Genomic DNA, 15,808 nt, shown 5'->3' on the forward strand with positions numbered 1-15,808 from the left:
AACATGTTTTGTACATACTTGAAGCACACTTTATCCTTTTGAAATGCTGTTTATTGGTGTAATTGGGACAATTTTTTTTTAATGCAACTGTTTTCAAGCATTTTTTATGTAGATAATGAAAAAAAAAAAAATACATTATCATTAAAAAAAAGAAAAAAAGAACTCAGCTTATTTTGCCTATGTATAAAAAAGAAAATAGATTTATAAAATGCTACGGTGTTCTTTTAAAACTTTTGCCCATTTGAAGTCTTTTTGTAAAAGAGTGGCCATAGCCAGAGAACTTTGTGAGGACTGGTGATGTCATCATCTGAGGTGATGGAATTAGTAATATAAAAATAATGTGGTTCAACATCATAAACTCAACCAAAATCCATCTAAAGTAACAGCCAAAATGACATAATATTTCAAATCCATGTCAGTAGTTATAAATTGATGCATGATTGACTTAATTCCAGTGCGTCTTGCGTACCTAAATGTGGCTAAAACCTTTATTTCTCACACACACATATACACACACAACTAGGAGATTATTGCTGAAGCATTTCCAACAGTACATAATACTTTATCACACTGTGATAGGACAGATTTGGTAGGAGAAGGCTTGCATAAATTAGAGTCCTGAGAGTCGGGGTAAAACAAAGGTTTAAAGGTTGTATGCCTGTCGGATATTGAGCGTGTCTTTCATCATTAGGTCTCGGAGTCTCCATAATGCGTCAGCCATCGTGGTGTGAGCACCCTTGCTTTTCAGCCAGTGAGAAGGGAGACGGCTCTCCTGCTCCCTGGTGAGCCGACAGTCTTTTCTTTGTGCTGAAGGAATGAAAATTAGGAAGAAAACATTGTTAAAACATGTATAATTTGGGACAAGGCCACTAAAACGGAGCATCAAAAATGGGTCATTCAGAGACATTTTTGACTGAAACTTCACAGAAGAATTCATGAAAAAATATCATTTAAATTACTAAATTATTAAAGTTTATTATGCCACCATGTATAACATTGTGTTATAATATCCTACACTCTTTATTACATGATACAAGTAAAAGTGCTACAAAATAGTGGTATAAGGAAATATCAGAAAACAATTGCTTTAACAAGAAAAAATAATTTAGCAATTATTTAGTAAACGCTACTATTCAAAGGTTTTGGTGTCGGTAACACTTCTTAATGTTTTTGAAACAAGTCTCTTAAATTCACCAAGACTGCATTTACAGTATTTGACCAAACATACAGTTAAAATAGTAATACAGTAAAATATAATTGCAATTTAAACTAACAATTTTTTTCTAATTTAACATTTTTAAATGTAATTTGAAAATCTGAGGGCAAAGCTGAAATCTCAGCAGCCATTCCTCCAGTCTTTAGTGTCACATGATCCTTCAGAAATCATTCTAATATGCTGATTTTGAGCTCAAGAAACTTTTCTTACTATAAACAATGTTGAAAACATCTGTGCTGTTTAATAATTTCATAAAACCATGATACATTTTTTTCACAAGTTCGAAAGTATAGAATTTTTTCTTCATTTTTTTTTTTTAGGTTATTATGTCTTTACTGTCAATTTTGATCAATTTAATGCATCATTGCTGAATAAAGTCTCAGATTAATCTTTAATCTTAATGACCTCAAACTTGTGAACAGTAGTGTATCTGTACATAACTTCAAACGGAATACATAAAAGAACTCTCATATGCCATTCACTTGAAAATCATCTTTACCCTTAAGGCTCTGGTCCCACTTGCTAATAGTGGAGGATTCAGCACTGAGGCCCTCGATGTACTTCAAATAAGCTTCTGAATGCAGAAGACGCTGAGGTTTTGGAGGTGGGGCAACAAAAATAGGCGGAGCTAACTGCTGCTGGCCTGGTTGACCTTGACCTGGATATGGTGGAGGAGCTTGTCCTGGCCCATATCCACCCATCTGAGAGGACAAAGAAAGAGAAAAGTAAAGAGAGATGACAACCTGATTCTACTTTAGCATCACTGGCGAAAGCTGCATGAACTTGTACTTCACCTGCATGCCATAATGGTTTCCAGGACCAGGACTTCCAGCCATACCGTTCATTCCTGGGCCCATCACACCTGAGTAGGGACGCAAAGATATTTTAAATCTTGAGTTAAGTTTAACTCTTAACATCAATAAATAAGCCTGCAAATAATATACACAGATTGAATACATAAATATTGTTTCTATGAGTTACACTTTCCAGAAGAAAATACTGTTTGTGTAAAACAAAGATTCAGTGTCAGTCCGTGGAAAAGTGGAGGTGACAAATCAAGTGTAGAAATTAGATTAAGAAAGTGTGAGGTGAGACATTTGGGAAAAAACAAACATTAGCATGTTAGTGGTTTTGTTTGACTATTCCCAATCTATGAATCAGATACAACTAAAATTAGACTATGCAGAAATACAGATATTATCTAGTGATAAAAAGCATTTCTTTATTCACTAAAACAATGTACACACAAGAATAGACTGTTTCAAAACCAAATAAGCTGCCTTTGCTGTCCAGGCAGAACACTAGATTTTGGAACCAAGAAATAAAAAAATAAATATATATATATATTTTTTTTTGGATCGGAGCTGGTCCGAAGATCTTCAGGTGTGGTTTCTGTCTGATCGGGGTGCTTCTTACCCGGATGGGGCATACCAGGGTACCCGGCCATGCCTGGTAGAAGGTAGTGCTGGGAAGGCAGCTGGGGCACCCCCATGGGATGAGGTGGTGTGCCACCCATGCCCATCATGCCCTCAGAGGGACCCTGCATAGGCATGTAGGGCGGGCCATAATTTCCCATCATGCCTTGGGTGAGGAGGAGATAGCACAAAAAGATCCATGCATTGATGACATGCAGTTGTCTAAAAAGTCATGCAACTACAAGATAATAGTCATATCAATGTCAAAGAAAGTGTGAATGTTTAAACCGGGTTAATCCAGGCATGTTAAAAAAAAAGAGCTCTACATATTAAAGAGTTAATAAAAAAAAATAAAGGTTGTCATGCAAAAATAACATGGTAAATGTGAAACAAAGAATATGGCAATATTTAAAAACACAAGACAAGACCAAAATGTTTACAAACAAACAAAAGGCATTTAGTCAAATGAACTGAATCATCACTACTGGGGCACACTTTTGGTACGGGGAAGATAGAGACATGATTGATGGGTTGAGGTTTTAGATGGTTTAAATAGATTGTTGGAGGGTGCCCGGATTCTGCGTCTGTCTCTTTCAGCATGGGTGGGGCAATTTGGCGTTACCTGGCACAGGTGGCATGGCCTGGTTTAGCATCCCCATAGCGCTTGGGGGAGGAACCACCCCCATCATTGAGCCGACTGGGGTACCTGCTCTTGGGGAAGCCTGCTGCTGCTGCTGCTGAAGGACCCTCTCCCGTTCTTGATGCTCTACCAGTTTAGCTGCCCGTTCTGGGAAAACATAAGATAACGACATTCAAGCAGACATTCAGATGTGAGATCCCAAACAAACCAATTCAACCCAAACAAATGAATTGGTTCTGTTCATAGCAGTGTCTGGTAAAAATGTTTTGCTTTATTCGAGTATGACTGGATATTTATCTTAATGGAATATTTTACCTTAAAATGAAAATGAGGATTTTTCTTCTTTCAAAACAGATTTGGATAAATTTAGCAGCAGGTTCCATCAGAATGAGAGTTCAAACAGCTGATCATCACAGTACATCAACAACAAATCGACATCAGTTATTGTCTTGTAAAGTGAAAAGCTGTGTGCTCGCAAGAAACAAATCAATTTTAACTTCAAACCATCAATTCTAGCCAAAATACCTTAATAATAAATGTTTCCTACAGTCCATCCCCTATTGTCCTCTCATATCAAAATCCACCGAAATATGTGTTTAGAACTATTTTGGACTGTTTTCGCTTGTAAACGGCACTTGACCTGTGTGGATATCCCTGTCGGATGAGATGACTTTTCCATTAGAGAAAGCAATGTTGTGGATAGTGGACTCGTATTTTAGCCAAAAGCAATGGTTTGAAGTTAAAAACATCTTAATGTTGGATTTAGTACAAATACACAGCTTTTCACTTCAAAATTTGTTAATTGATGTACTGGAGTCATGTGGATTACTGTGATGTTTCTATCAGCTGTTTGGACTCTCATTCTGATGACACCCATTCAGAGGGATCAACTGGTGGTGCTCAATTTCTCCAAATCTGTCCCATTAAGAAACAATCTCATCTACATCTTGGATCATGTGGAAGTTTGAGAACGTACCTTCATATTCTGCCTTCTTAGAAGTTTCCAAGTTCCTCCATTCTGTGCCCACCAGTCGGCTCAGTTCTCCAAAAGAGAAATCAGGGTGACGAGCTTTTATAATAGCCCTCACTTCACTGCTAAACAGGATGTAGCCACTCATGTTGATCTTGCGCTTGGCTCCTTCCTTTTTGGACATACCCTTAATCTTTGGTGTGGACTGTGCATAGCAAACAGGGGTGTCAGGAAAATAGAAGCTGATCAAATTAAAACTAAACAGTTGAAGATTTGATGATGTATAAATTGATTGTATATTGAATTTGATAACTAGCTACCAGAAAACAATAGATTTATGATAATAACTATATAATGTCCGCAATACAAGTTCATATTTATTCATATTTGCTAAAATTCACTAGTTATGATGTACGCATAATTGTAAAATGATTAATATCTGAATATGTGCTCGTAAATCTGGACAGGATGGGTAATGACTGATTTCTCTGGAGATTGGAGCACCTGTGGTGGTGTATAAGGCATATCCACGTCACTGGTTGTGGATGCCTGACTGGGTGGCATTGAGGGCGTCGCTACCGCTTCGTCGTCATCTTCGTCCAGGTCATCCATATCTTCATCCAGATCCTCCATGTCTGCAAATTTAGCCTCTAGCTCCTCAATCTTCTTATCCAGCAGGGGGGACGGCACCTTCTGGGGCACGATGGGTTTTCTGAAAATTAATTTAGAGCATCAGTTTGTTGCTAATCCCAATCAACAATTTCTAGAATAAGTTTGAAGTCTGGCACATTAATTATTAATAACAGCAATACGTTTTTGAATAACCTCTTAACATATTCACATAAACACACTCTGGATGTAACACATACTGCTCACAAAGAGCAAGGCAGGAGAGTAAAAAGCACCTAAAGTAGAAGATCTCATCATCAACCACTTTGGCTGAGAGGGAGAAGCGTTTAAGAGCTTTAAACTTCTTCATCTGCTTTTCACTCTCAATGTAGCGACTTTCAAACAAGAGCATGTCTTCCTCTGGATACTCAGTTGGTCTGCAGGACAGGAAGTCCTTAAAAGAGGAGACCACACATTTCCCTGTGAAAAGAAAGAGAAGGACTTACAATTTGGCCTATGGTAAGTTTTCAGACAGAGTCAAGAGTTTTTTCAAATACAAGGTAGGGAAGCAAAGAAGAGAACAGAAAATGTCCAAGTACTTAATCCACTGTATAAATCCCATTTGTGGGAATGCAGTCTTATGAGTTTCAACATGAGAAATTTGCAGCTGCACTGATTCAAGTTCAGGGTTCTGAGGTGGCTAGTTTTATACTATAAAATCACTGCTTAAATTGTATTTCCAGTGTCTTTGTGAAATGAAAAGTGTCTCAGCATGTTAATGATCCCAAAGGCATCACCATGTGACAAGAATGGTTGGAAAAATGTATTTTATCACAGCCGGTGATAAAATTGGCTGGTTATGAGTTGTGGATGGACAGCAAACTGATATGAAACTAGGATTTCATTACAATTACAATATATTAATTCATCCAGTGCCCATACCTAAGATGCAGGTCATAGGACAGGTCTCCTCCAGGCCGCTGAGGAACACCTCACGTTTGTAGAACATCTTTGTTGGCTCATGTTCGGTCTCCTCTGGGTGGATGAAGATGGGTCCAAAGAAGAATGCTGCTCCATCCCGCATCCACATCTTCTCGATTCTGTCCATATCAACAAAAACAATTTAGACTATTGCTGTAGGCATATATTACAGTCCAATCTTTGTGATCAATGTGTACTTTCATAATGAGTTATGTCTGTAAAATAAGCATGATCTTGCCCACCTGCCAACTCGAGGTCGCACCAGCCTGTGGGAGCGTATGTAGACACAGTCACCCAATTTAAGCCACATGTCATTGTAGCGGAGCTGTTCATAGTACTGGCATCCAGGCTCCCCATTGGCAACTTCAACTGGAACGTCTTCTCGCTCCTATGGAGAGTAGGTGCAAAATGATGTTATATGATTAAGAAAAAAAAAACTAAAGTGCTCAAAATCAATCATTTCCTTCATACCTTCTCGATGAAGCTCCCGTTCTCTCCATCAGGAAGATCAGACACTTTGTCTTTAGCACTGACAAACATGGAGGCAACTCTGACTACGGGTAAGAGAACCTCCCGAGGGACTAGCTTGACAGAGCTTGGCGGCATCGACCATACTTTGATCTTCTTGAAGGTTTTGGTCCTGGCAGTGTAGCGGGATTCACAGACATAGACGTCTTCGGGTTTAAAGCCTTCCGGTTGCGACTTAAAATATTCCTAAAACAATAATCCCATGCTCAAGAAAATTAAATGAAACATACATAAAGAGCTTGTGAGGAACATATATGAAAATATATACATACATACTTAACATCATACTTACTCACCTTTACGAACAACACAATGCATTTCCCCAAGATCTTGCTGAAAGGCACACGGTTATAGTAGTCGCTCTTAAATACTTCCTTCTCCAGAAACTTACGCGTTGCCAGATGGAAAGTTTCCCCTGGACGATAAAACCAACATCCGTACATCCACTGCTCGCCTGCAGTCAATACAAGAAAATGTGGACAAATGAAGGTGATATGGCATAAAAAAAGCAATAGAGAACTAAGCAACAGCAATAAAGAAAAAGTGAGAATGTGCACACCAGCTTCGTCCTTCCAGAGTTTCTCAATGCAGACAATGTGAGGCTGCAAATTTGCTTCTGAAGGCTGAACATACACACAATCTCCCACACTGTAGGTGTTGTTCTCAAAGTTGCAGTCCTGACTATATGAGCTTTGAGGACCAGACGGCCACTGGCTTCCTGCAGCACCTTCTGCTTTGTCCTCTTCTGGAAGAGCTATTAAACATAAAAGCAATGTGCACATTATTACACTTCTATAACAGACAGTCACTAGGAGCAGCAAGACTTTGAAGGGTATCCAAAGGTGTTACATAACTTTAAAAATGCTAGAAGCAATTTCTGAAAACATCAAGCGAAAATAACCTTTTTTGTCTTCCTCGCGTTTCAGCAGATCTTCCTCAATTTCCTGGGGCAGTTTCTCTCGCTTCTCTTGATCTATGTCAGCATGCAGATGTTTGGACGTGTAGCTCAGTGCTGGGGTCAGCAAGATTTCACCATTCTTGCACAGCTCGTCACGGATCTTCACAAAGAAATGCTGTAGCTCCACCGAATCCTCAAAGATCTCAGAATCGGTCCTGAAAGCGCAAAACAGCTGTAATGAATTCTGAGATTACGGTTTCTAAACTTGACTTCTATTCATGATGACTCTACCATCAAACTTCACTCTGTTGGACTTGAATGGAGCTCAATGGAATTATTCATGAAGATTTTCTCATTATTCACTTACGTCATTCCAAAATGGACTATTGCCATTATGTTGCCAAATATTCCATTGTTCAATGCAAAGCATTTTATTAAAATTGAAAAGCTAAACTACAGGATTACCTTTGATATACTTTCAGACGGCATACATTTTAAATATTTTAAAGTCATATTTCAAGTTTTAAAATAATGTTGTCACTGACCACATTTATTTGGAAAATATTTTCAAATAATGGAAATAATTTGTGTAATGAATATACATGTTAAATGATCACTATACTTTTACTATACCTACTCTAAACATCATGAAAAATACTCTTCTGGTAGAATTTGCTATAGAAAATTCCCTATTCTATATTTTAGAAAAGACTTTTTTTTTTACACTATACTAATACTAATCCTGACCTGGAAATGACTAAAATCTAAGGTCCTACTTTTCCATACTGCATAGGAACTCTTACATAATGAAATATGCATAATAAATGTATCATAAAAGTGGTCCTACATGACTCACTCATAATCTAAATTGAAGAATCAGGGTTTGAGAAAGACACAATGAAGGGAAGTGAAAACATTGGCACATAGAGCAAGTCATACTTTTATAGTGTTTTTTTTCTTGTTGTTTTTAAAGCCTAGCGCCATTCCTGTTAATTTTATAGAAAGTGGCATCTTTTGAAGTCCCGTTTCTTTAATGACGACAAGAATAGCTGATTTTCACACTCTTCCTGGTTTACCTGTTGAGACGTCTTGCTTTCTCCAGCACCTCAAACACATGCTCCTGGAACACATCCAGTCTCCGATAGCGACCACGATCCACATTATTACGAATAATCTCTAAAGTGAGGGGCGGGTCCTCTGGGTTAGCAGGGTCAATGGCGGGAACCTCCGCCAAAGAGTCACTATAGCAGCGGCCTTCGTCATCCTGGTGCCCCATCATCGAAACGAAGAGGTTCCGGATAAGCTCATGCACGAGAGAGGCAACTGACAAACCACCCAGTACACCTTCATCTCCATCCTCTTCATCCTCCATCTGTCGACGGGCTTCCAGAAAGGCTCGATGGAGCAGAAGTGCATCTCGGTATATTAAAGACTCTGGCTCGTTGTAGGTGCAGGCGTTGTTGAACATAAGGATGAAATCCTCTGCTAGCGAGTCGACGTCTTGGTAGCGTCCCTGCACCATGTAGCTGCGTATACGCTCCATGTCAATAGGACGTTTAATGGCAGCATAATAGTCAGGCAGCTCAGAACGTGAAGGCAGCCGCTGGAAGACGGTGCTGAGACGTCGCCCACGATTGTCTGTGAAGTTGCGCACAGCTTCGTAGAGATCAGAAAGCTTTTGCTGGAGTGGTGTGGTCTGGGTGCGGGCCTTTTTAGGGGAGGCAGCAACTCCACTACGGCCTAGGAAAAAAGAAAGGAATTTAGTAAAATAATAAACTGTTAAATATAAAATGTATTTATTCATTAGTTTCTTAATTAGTGCATTAAGGTGTCCAATTTTAGCCAAAAACATACGAAGCTTGAGTTTGGGAGAGCCCATGTCATCATCCTCGGGGGGAGGGCCGAGTTCCTTATGTTTATCCTTAACTATCTTCTCCAAGATGTTTGCATCATTATAAACCTGCAATTTAAAAAAAAAAAAACACACATTCTGGTTTGGACCCACACAATTAAACAATGAAGCAATATTATTTTCTGGATGGACTGTTCCTTTAAACCTGCTGTAAATCTCATTCTAATCATATACATTCTTGTATACTTTAAAGCATTTTCATCAAAACAGTGTAATATTGTGAATTATTATTACAATTTAAATATTTTTTTAAATATTTTAACATATTTTAAGATGCAACTTATTCCTGTGATGCAAAGCTGAATTTTCAGCCTCATTACTCCAGTCTTCAGTGACAAATGATACTTCACAAATAATTGTAATATGCTAAATTTGCCGCTCAAGAAACATTTATTAATTATTATCGGCATTAAAAAATATTTTTGTTGCTTACATTTTTGTGGAAACCATGACTCTTTTTTTTTTTGATGAATAAAAAGAACAATCTTTTTTTCTCCGGGTGTGTGTGTTCACTGCTGTGTGTGTGCACTTTGGATGGGTTAAAAACAGAGCACGCATTCAGAGTATGGGTCACCATACTTGGCTGTATGTCACGTCACTTTCACTTTGAAAATTCAAAAGAACTGGACCCTAAATTTTAAACAGTAGTGTATTATAATTTAGCTTTCGGTATGAGTAAAGTTATGATGCCCACCTGAGATCCTTCCTCATTATAGTGGCGGGCATTGCGAAACATAAGTTTCATGTCATCCATAAGTGCTTCCTCATTGTTATAACGCTCAGTGCGGATATTGTTCTCAATGGTACGCAGGTCCATTGGATCTTGGATGATCTGGTAGTAGTCTGGGTAATCCTTCTTAGAGGGCTTCACCATGAAGAGATCACAGAGGCGCCGTCCAGTGCCTGCCTCACGTGCCTCAGTCACTGCGGCATACAGCATCTTCATTCGGTTTTTCTTGGTGTTCTTCTTGTGGCTTTAAGAACCAGATTATGGTAGGAAAAAGAAAATAATGTAAAATAAAAAATCTGATTGCATATGGGTGAAAAATTATGCAAGTGATTTAAAAATCACCTTTTCCTTTTAACACTTCCCACATCTGAATTTGCAGTAGAGGTGTCTCCTTCATCGTCATCTCGGCGCTCTCTTTTCTTTTGCTAGAACACAAATTCAACCAACCAAAATAAGCCTCTTTCTCTCATTTCCCTGAAACACTAGGACATTCCTGCAATAGGTTTCCCCACTAGGTTTTGGAGAAGAGCTTTAGTTCTTAAAGCAGACTGACCTGCATTATTTGCTGTAACCTCTGAGCACGTTTGTATATGGTGGAGTTGGGCATGTTGTAGCGTTTAGCATTCTCAAACATTAACGTGAGGTCAGCCTCAATCTGCTCGACTCCTTCATAATCCCCATTCTTCATTTTATCCCTATAAAGAATATAAAAAATGAAAAGAGGGTGTAAATGTTTACCGTTTTCAAACTTCGCGATTCAAATAAGCCGATTTATCATGTGGGTTATCCACACCTGATCTGTTGTAGCGAAATGGGGTTTTTGATCTGATGGTAGTAGTCCGGGTATTCCTTTCGTGTGGGCAGTTGGAGGAAGGGTTCAGCGAGAAGCAGCCCCTGAACACTTCGGGCTCCTCGCACTGACTGGTACAACAAGAAGATTGGGTCACCTGCACTGAGACCGCAATCGCCCTCCGATTCTCCAGTGTCATAACGTACAGTGCCTGAGACAAAGTATAAGGATAGACAAAGTTACTTCAAAGAACAATCCTTCAGATATATTAAGTTGCAGACCTTGCCAATGTATTTTTGAATAAGTAGAGTTGGCAGACTCTCTTAAATGGATTGCTACAGACGAATCCTAGACATAGGGAATATATATATGTACCTGTGAGAATGGAGTCTTCATCACTTTCAGATCCAGCTTGAAGAGCCATAGTGATGGCAGACAGCCGGTCACCCTGAGCAGACCTCCGATTTCTAGGAAAAAAACAGCATGTTACTGACGAAAACATGCATATTCAAAGCAACCAGTTGAGGAAAAGAAGACATACCTGATGCGGAGGCTAGATTTAGTGGGTTCAGCCTGCTCAATCTCAGTCCTTCTCTGGGCAAATACCTTCTTAATTGTGTTTGCATCCTGTAAAAAGACAAAAATTAGTTTGTGTTGTATACAAGGAGTTATAGTTGATGAATAGACAGCAAGTGTATATAAAGAGTACAAACCTTGAAAACCTGTGACCCTGGCTCATTGTATGTTTTGGCATTTTTTGTCAAGAGATCAATGTCCTTGGCCATGGCACTGATGGATTTGTAATGTCCCGCCTAAAAACAGAACACAGGAAGTAAGCCATTTTATGTCAATATTAGAGATTTCTGATTCACTGAGTAAATATATCTAGAAGAGTAACAAAGTGCAGTACATGGTAAAACTATGTGTGTTTTAAAATAAGTGTGTATACACAAACACACACACACACACACACACATATACTAATATATATATATATATATATATATATATATATATATATATATATATATATATATATATATATATATATATATATATATATATATAATATCCTCGTCACAGCTGAAATTATTATAACAAAGCTCTAAATACACACCATTGCACACTTTGATTGCTATAGTCCGCTAGCATATTTTTAAAGCACCACATACCTGTATCCTCTGAGCCACAGTGCGCAGATCTATTGGGTCTTTTATTACAGCATAATAGTCTGGATAATGCTGGAAAGGAAGGAATGGGAAAAGCCAGTTTTGATTAACAAACTAGTCTGACATTATTATCCACACTAATGGCGCATTTCCACTGCATGGTACAGAAAGGTACAATTCGATACGATAGGGGTTTTTTTCCACTGGGTACAGTACCTGGTACTTTTTTTACTACCAGCTCGGTTGAGGTTCTAAGTGAACCGTACTGTTACGAGAACATTACGTGGAAACTCTGCTGATCACGGTTTGTCACTCACTACCTGCATCACTGAACTTGTGACTCAAACACAAAAGAACCGTTAGATTTAAATCAACACGGCCAGCGAAGGAGCGAACGCAACAGTTTTGAATGAGCACACCTTTTTTAACAACCCAAAAATGGGTTTTTCATTGTCTGTTGAGGAAGCACAGATGTTCCTCTAGTTGATAGCAGAGGTGCGGATCCAGCGAGAACTTCATGGGGCGACGCATAATGAAAAAGTTTTTCACGAGTTACGGCTGTGCAACAATAAAAACATGTGAATAATCCCACCTACTCTAGACCACGCAAGCCATGCCATACTGAACCGAGCAGAGTCATACCACAAAGTGGAAAAGCGCCATATGTGACTACACAAATGTGGGTCTCACCAATTTGGAGGGAAGTTTTTGGAATAGCTCGCTAACAAGCCTCCCTGAGGAATCAGTGCATGATACCATGGCCTCCAAGAGCTGCTCCAGTATGGCTTTTAGATAGCTTGGAGGTCTCTGTTGGACAAAGGCGTACAGAGGAGAAAAATGATATCAGTCTGGATGTGCATATTAATAATAAAAAAAATATATAATAATAAACAATAATTATAAATAACAACAACAACTATTAAAAATCCTTAAACATAAACAGAAAAAAACACTCCTTACCTCCTCCTCCATGGAAGCACTTGGGTTTTCTGCATCTTCACCTTCCTCATCGTCCTCAGCCTCCTCTCCTTCGGCTCCCTGTAGTAGTTCATTCTTGGTAGTCAGGAAGACGTTCAAAAGCCTACAGGCAGCTCTGTATTCTGCACTTTCAGCCTGTTGTAAGAGACCCACAGGAGTGAATTTCTGAGTAGACAGTGGCTGTGATGCTGAACAGTTTTGATTGTGCAAAAGCTACGTCGACTGCATCTATGCATCTAACCAGTAGTTTAAAATAACGGGCAGGCTGAGCTGATTAATGTGCCAGAAACTTCAGTGTTAAATTAATTTAAATGTGTAAATGCAAACTCACTTGGTAGTATGCTTTGGCGTTATTAATAAGCAGATGAAAGTCAGCTGAGAACTGCTCTACATCCTGGTATTCCTCTGCTCTGAGCTTCTGCTGCATTTTTGTCATGTCTATGGGCTGGCTTACCACTTCATAATATTCAGGCTGATTCCTAAAACAGGAAAAAGAAGAACAGAGGTTGAGGCACAGGTTAGTGTCTACTGCATGCATTAAACTCGGTATGGCTTATTTCATCACATGGTGAGATTCATTTAAAAAAGAAATACACAGAATTAATTGCTTTAAAAAACAAAAAGTGTGAATATTACTTTTACTTTTCTGCAAGCATTACTTTATACGATGAATGAGTTGAGCAAGTGATATTTTAGTATCAGTGAGATACTATTATTGTTTTTTGCCCCCCCCCCCCCATTTTGATTAGTATTATTATTTTTTATATGTTAAATAACATTTATTGTTAATAAATGTTGTCTTTTGTTTTACATTCTATTTTATTATAGTTAATGTTTATTTTATTTTATGTAACAAAAATGCTTATGATTTTGTTTTTATATATTAGACTATTAATAAATTAAAGAAAGTTATTTTCGAATAAATATAATTGTAATAACTGTGATGCAATACAAGTATCATTTTTAATTAATCAATCATTTTTTTACACTCTTCTTTACTTCCGGTAAAGTTTATTTTATTACAGGTAAAGAACATTTTATGGTTTTAGTTGTATTTGACTACAATAACCCTGAGCGGGACTAGACAATAAAGTAAAAGCAGACAGTGACAGTCCAGCATTCAGTTTTATGGATTTTCTCCATTTAGTAAAGTGTAAAATAGTTATGTAATAAAAAATAATAATAAAAACAACACAGGTGTGTCGAAACATTTGACTGATAGTGTTCATTAAAAGACAAGGAATATACTCGTACCTCCTCTTTGGTGCACGAACAAAGAGCTCACAGATCTGTCTGCCTTGGTCATCTTTGTAATCTCTGACAGTGTTGTACAATTCATGGCACAAGGCAATCTAAAGACAAGAAAAAAAGACAAGGTCAACTGATGAGATTACATTAGTATTATGATCTAAACTGATATATGACCAATTTATGAGCTAAAGCAAGACTTTTGGATATACTGAACTGAACCCCATGTACTCACATGATCAGCAGAAGGAGCGGTGGAAGCTCTCCTCCTCTTCCATCCACTGACTGGGGTGGATGAGGCAGCATCATCAAAGTCTCCTCCGCTGGCACTGCTGGAAGGAGAGGTGGCTCGTCTTCTCTTGGAGCCCATTGAAATGGTACCTGTTGACCAACAAACATCCTTTTTGACACATGGCTTCTGGCACTTTTGACTAATTAATTGTCACAGGTTTTCTGGTGGATATGATAAAATAATGTGGATTCTCAGGAATCATTTAATGGCGATAAATAACATTGGCATGTTAGGTAACAATCTTTAATATCTATACATTTGCCTTCTTGTACTTTTTACTAAACAAATATCAGCAGTTAGATCAAAAACGTCTTCATTATACCTGAATGCAAAACTATGAATTGCTCAAGAGAAAGTGGAATATTTTAGAGTAGTAACGTTACATTATAAGGAAGCCCTGCAATAACTATCAAATATTTTCATGACTTTAAAGACGGTATCACAAGACTGTAGATTTTGTGGATCACCATATACCATTATCCCATAATAAATGTTGTTTACAATATCTATATGAGCTACTAGTTATTAACAAACTAAGTTACAGCTGACCTGCTTAATGGAGAACAAAGGAACGTTTAGACATTAAATCAACACCCATATACACCAACTTTGAAATAAGCTTATACAGAAGCAATTATTCATTGGACTATATCAAAGTCATTATAGTGTATTCTATAGTCTTTGACTATATGCATCTACAGTGTTATGTGGAATAGCATACTTAGCCGCGTGCTAATCTTCCGGTAAACAATCCCTAAACGCCAACAGCCAATCGATGCTCCGTGTTTTAGTCAAACAAAAGAGCGGTCTCGCGGCGTGCTCTCGCGCTCACTCACTTCTCTTGATAAGCCCACTTCGGTTTTTTATATTAATCTTGCTGAGGTTTATAAAGGTACTCGGAATATATTATAAATATGCTGACCTACCCGTATTAAAATCGCGACTTCACTGGAGGAGTTAGTGATTATCTTTCAGTAACAACAGAGCTGCAAACTGTTAGCCAGCAAGTAGAGTTGATGGCTAACAAAGTCCCGCCTTCTTTCTCACACGAAACCGGAAGTGTATTTAAGTAGCCCCTCCTTACTTCCGAAAAATTTAGAAATATAAAAAATTAAATACTGAATATTATCTCCTTACTAAAATTACAACAAACGGAATTCGAGATAAGATAAACATTCACAGCAGATTAAATGTTTTATTTTAGGATCCCAACAACGGCCTAACGTTATCTGTTTTAAAGGTATTTAAAGACGACGAAGATTACAATGAATTAAGTATGACAAAATAATGATATAAAAGCAAAGTAATCGAGCCGAATAAATAAATACAAATATAAAAAAACAGATATAATAATAATATAATTAAAAATATATACTTTTTAATTTACATAAATATACTGCCACGACTTAAAATTAACATACTATTACAATTT

General features: G+C 37.9%; 1 protein-coding gene across 6 annotated transcripts; it reads right to left on the bottom strand.

Moving 5' to 3' along the window:
• Positions 1 to 36: 36 nt before the first annotated feature.
• Positions 37 to 15,423, bottom strand: LOC113050318 (protein polybromo-1-like). 6 transcript variants are annotated; one of them, XM_026213164.1, is made up of 30 exons: positions 15,303 to 15,423; positions 14,320 to 14,465; positions 14,091 to 14,188; positions 13,168 to 13,315; positions 12,819 to 12,971; positions 12,549 to 12,665; positions 11,862 to 11,930; positions 11,403 to 11,501; positions 11,231 to 11,316; positions 11,065 to 11,156; positions 10,693 to 10,900; positions 10,453 to 10,594; positions 10,242 to 10,324; positions 9,864 to 10,143; positions 9,112 to 9,217; positions 8,334 to 8,997; positions 7,261 to 7,472; positions 6,919 to 7,113; positions 6,656 to 6,813; positions 6,303 to 6,545; positions 6,074 to 6,219; positions 5,793 to 5,950; positions 5,147 to 5,330; positions 4,746 to 4,953; positions 4,248 to 4,446; positions 3,254 to 3,418; positions 2,633 to 2,797; positions 2,011 to 2,078; positions 1,716 to 1,917; positions 644 to 807 (listed from the first exon to the last, which is right to left on the bottom strand). In XM_026213164.1, the coding sequence occupies exons 2-30, from the start codon at positions 14,452 to 14,454 to the stop codon at positions 644 to 646; spliced, it is 4,947 nt and encodes a 1,648-aa protein (XP_026068949.1). In that variant the 5' UTR covers positions 14,455 to 14,465; positions 15,303 to 15,423. The 6 variants fall into 6 exon arrangements, with proteins under 6 accessions (XP_026068951.1, XP_026068954.1, XP_026068953.1 ...); XM_026213165.1 differs by lacking the exon at positions 15,303 to 15,423 and adding an exon at positions 15,098 to 15,262; XM_026213166.1 differs by lacking the exon at positions 15,303 to 15,423 and having other exon boundaries at positions 37 to 807; positions 14,320 to 14,454.
• Positions 15,424 to 15,808: the final 385 nt, after the last annotated feature.

This window comes from Carassius auratus, chromosome 31, assembly GCF_003368295.1.
Source record: "Carassius auratus strain Wakin chromosome 31, ASM336829v1, whole genome shotgun sequence".
Taxonomy (NCBI): Eukaryota; Metazoa; Chordata; class Actinopteri; order Cypriniformes; family Cyprinidae; genus Carassius; species Carassius auratus.

Bases quoted from the DNA above. Each gene is read 5' to 3' on its own strand.
- LOC113050318 (XM_026213166.1), bottom strand. From the start codon at position 14,454: ATGGGCTCCAAGAGAAGACGAGCCACCTCTCCTTCCAGCAGTGCCAGC. The intron at 7,473-8,333 runs GTAAACCAGGAA...TTGCGCTTTCAG, and splicing joins AAAGCAAGACGTCTCAACAG to GACCGATTCTGAGATCTTTG. The intron at 808-1,715 runs GTAAAGATGATT...TCATTCCTTCAG, and splicing joins GTGGGACCAGAGCCTTAAGG to CACAAAGAAAAGACTGTCGG.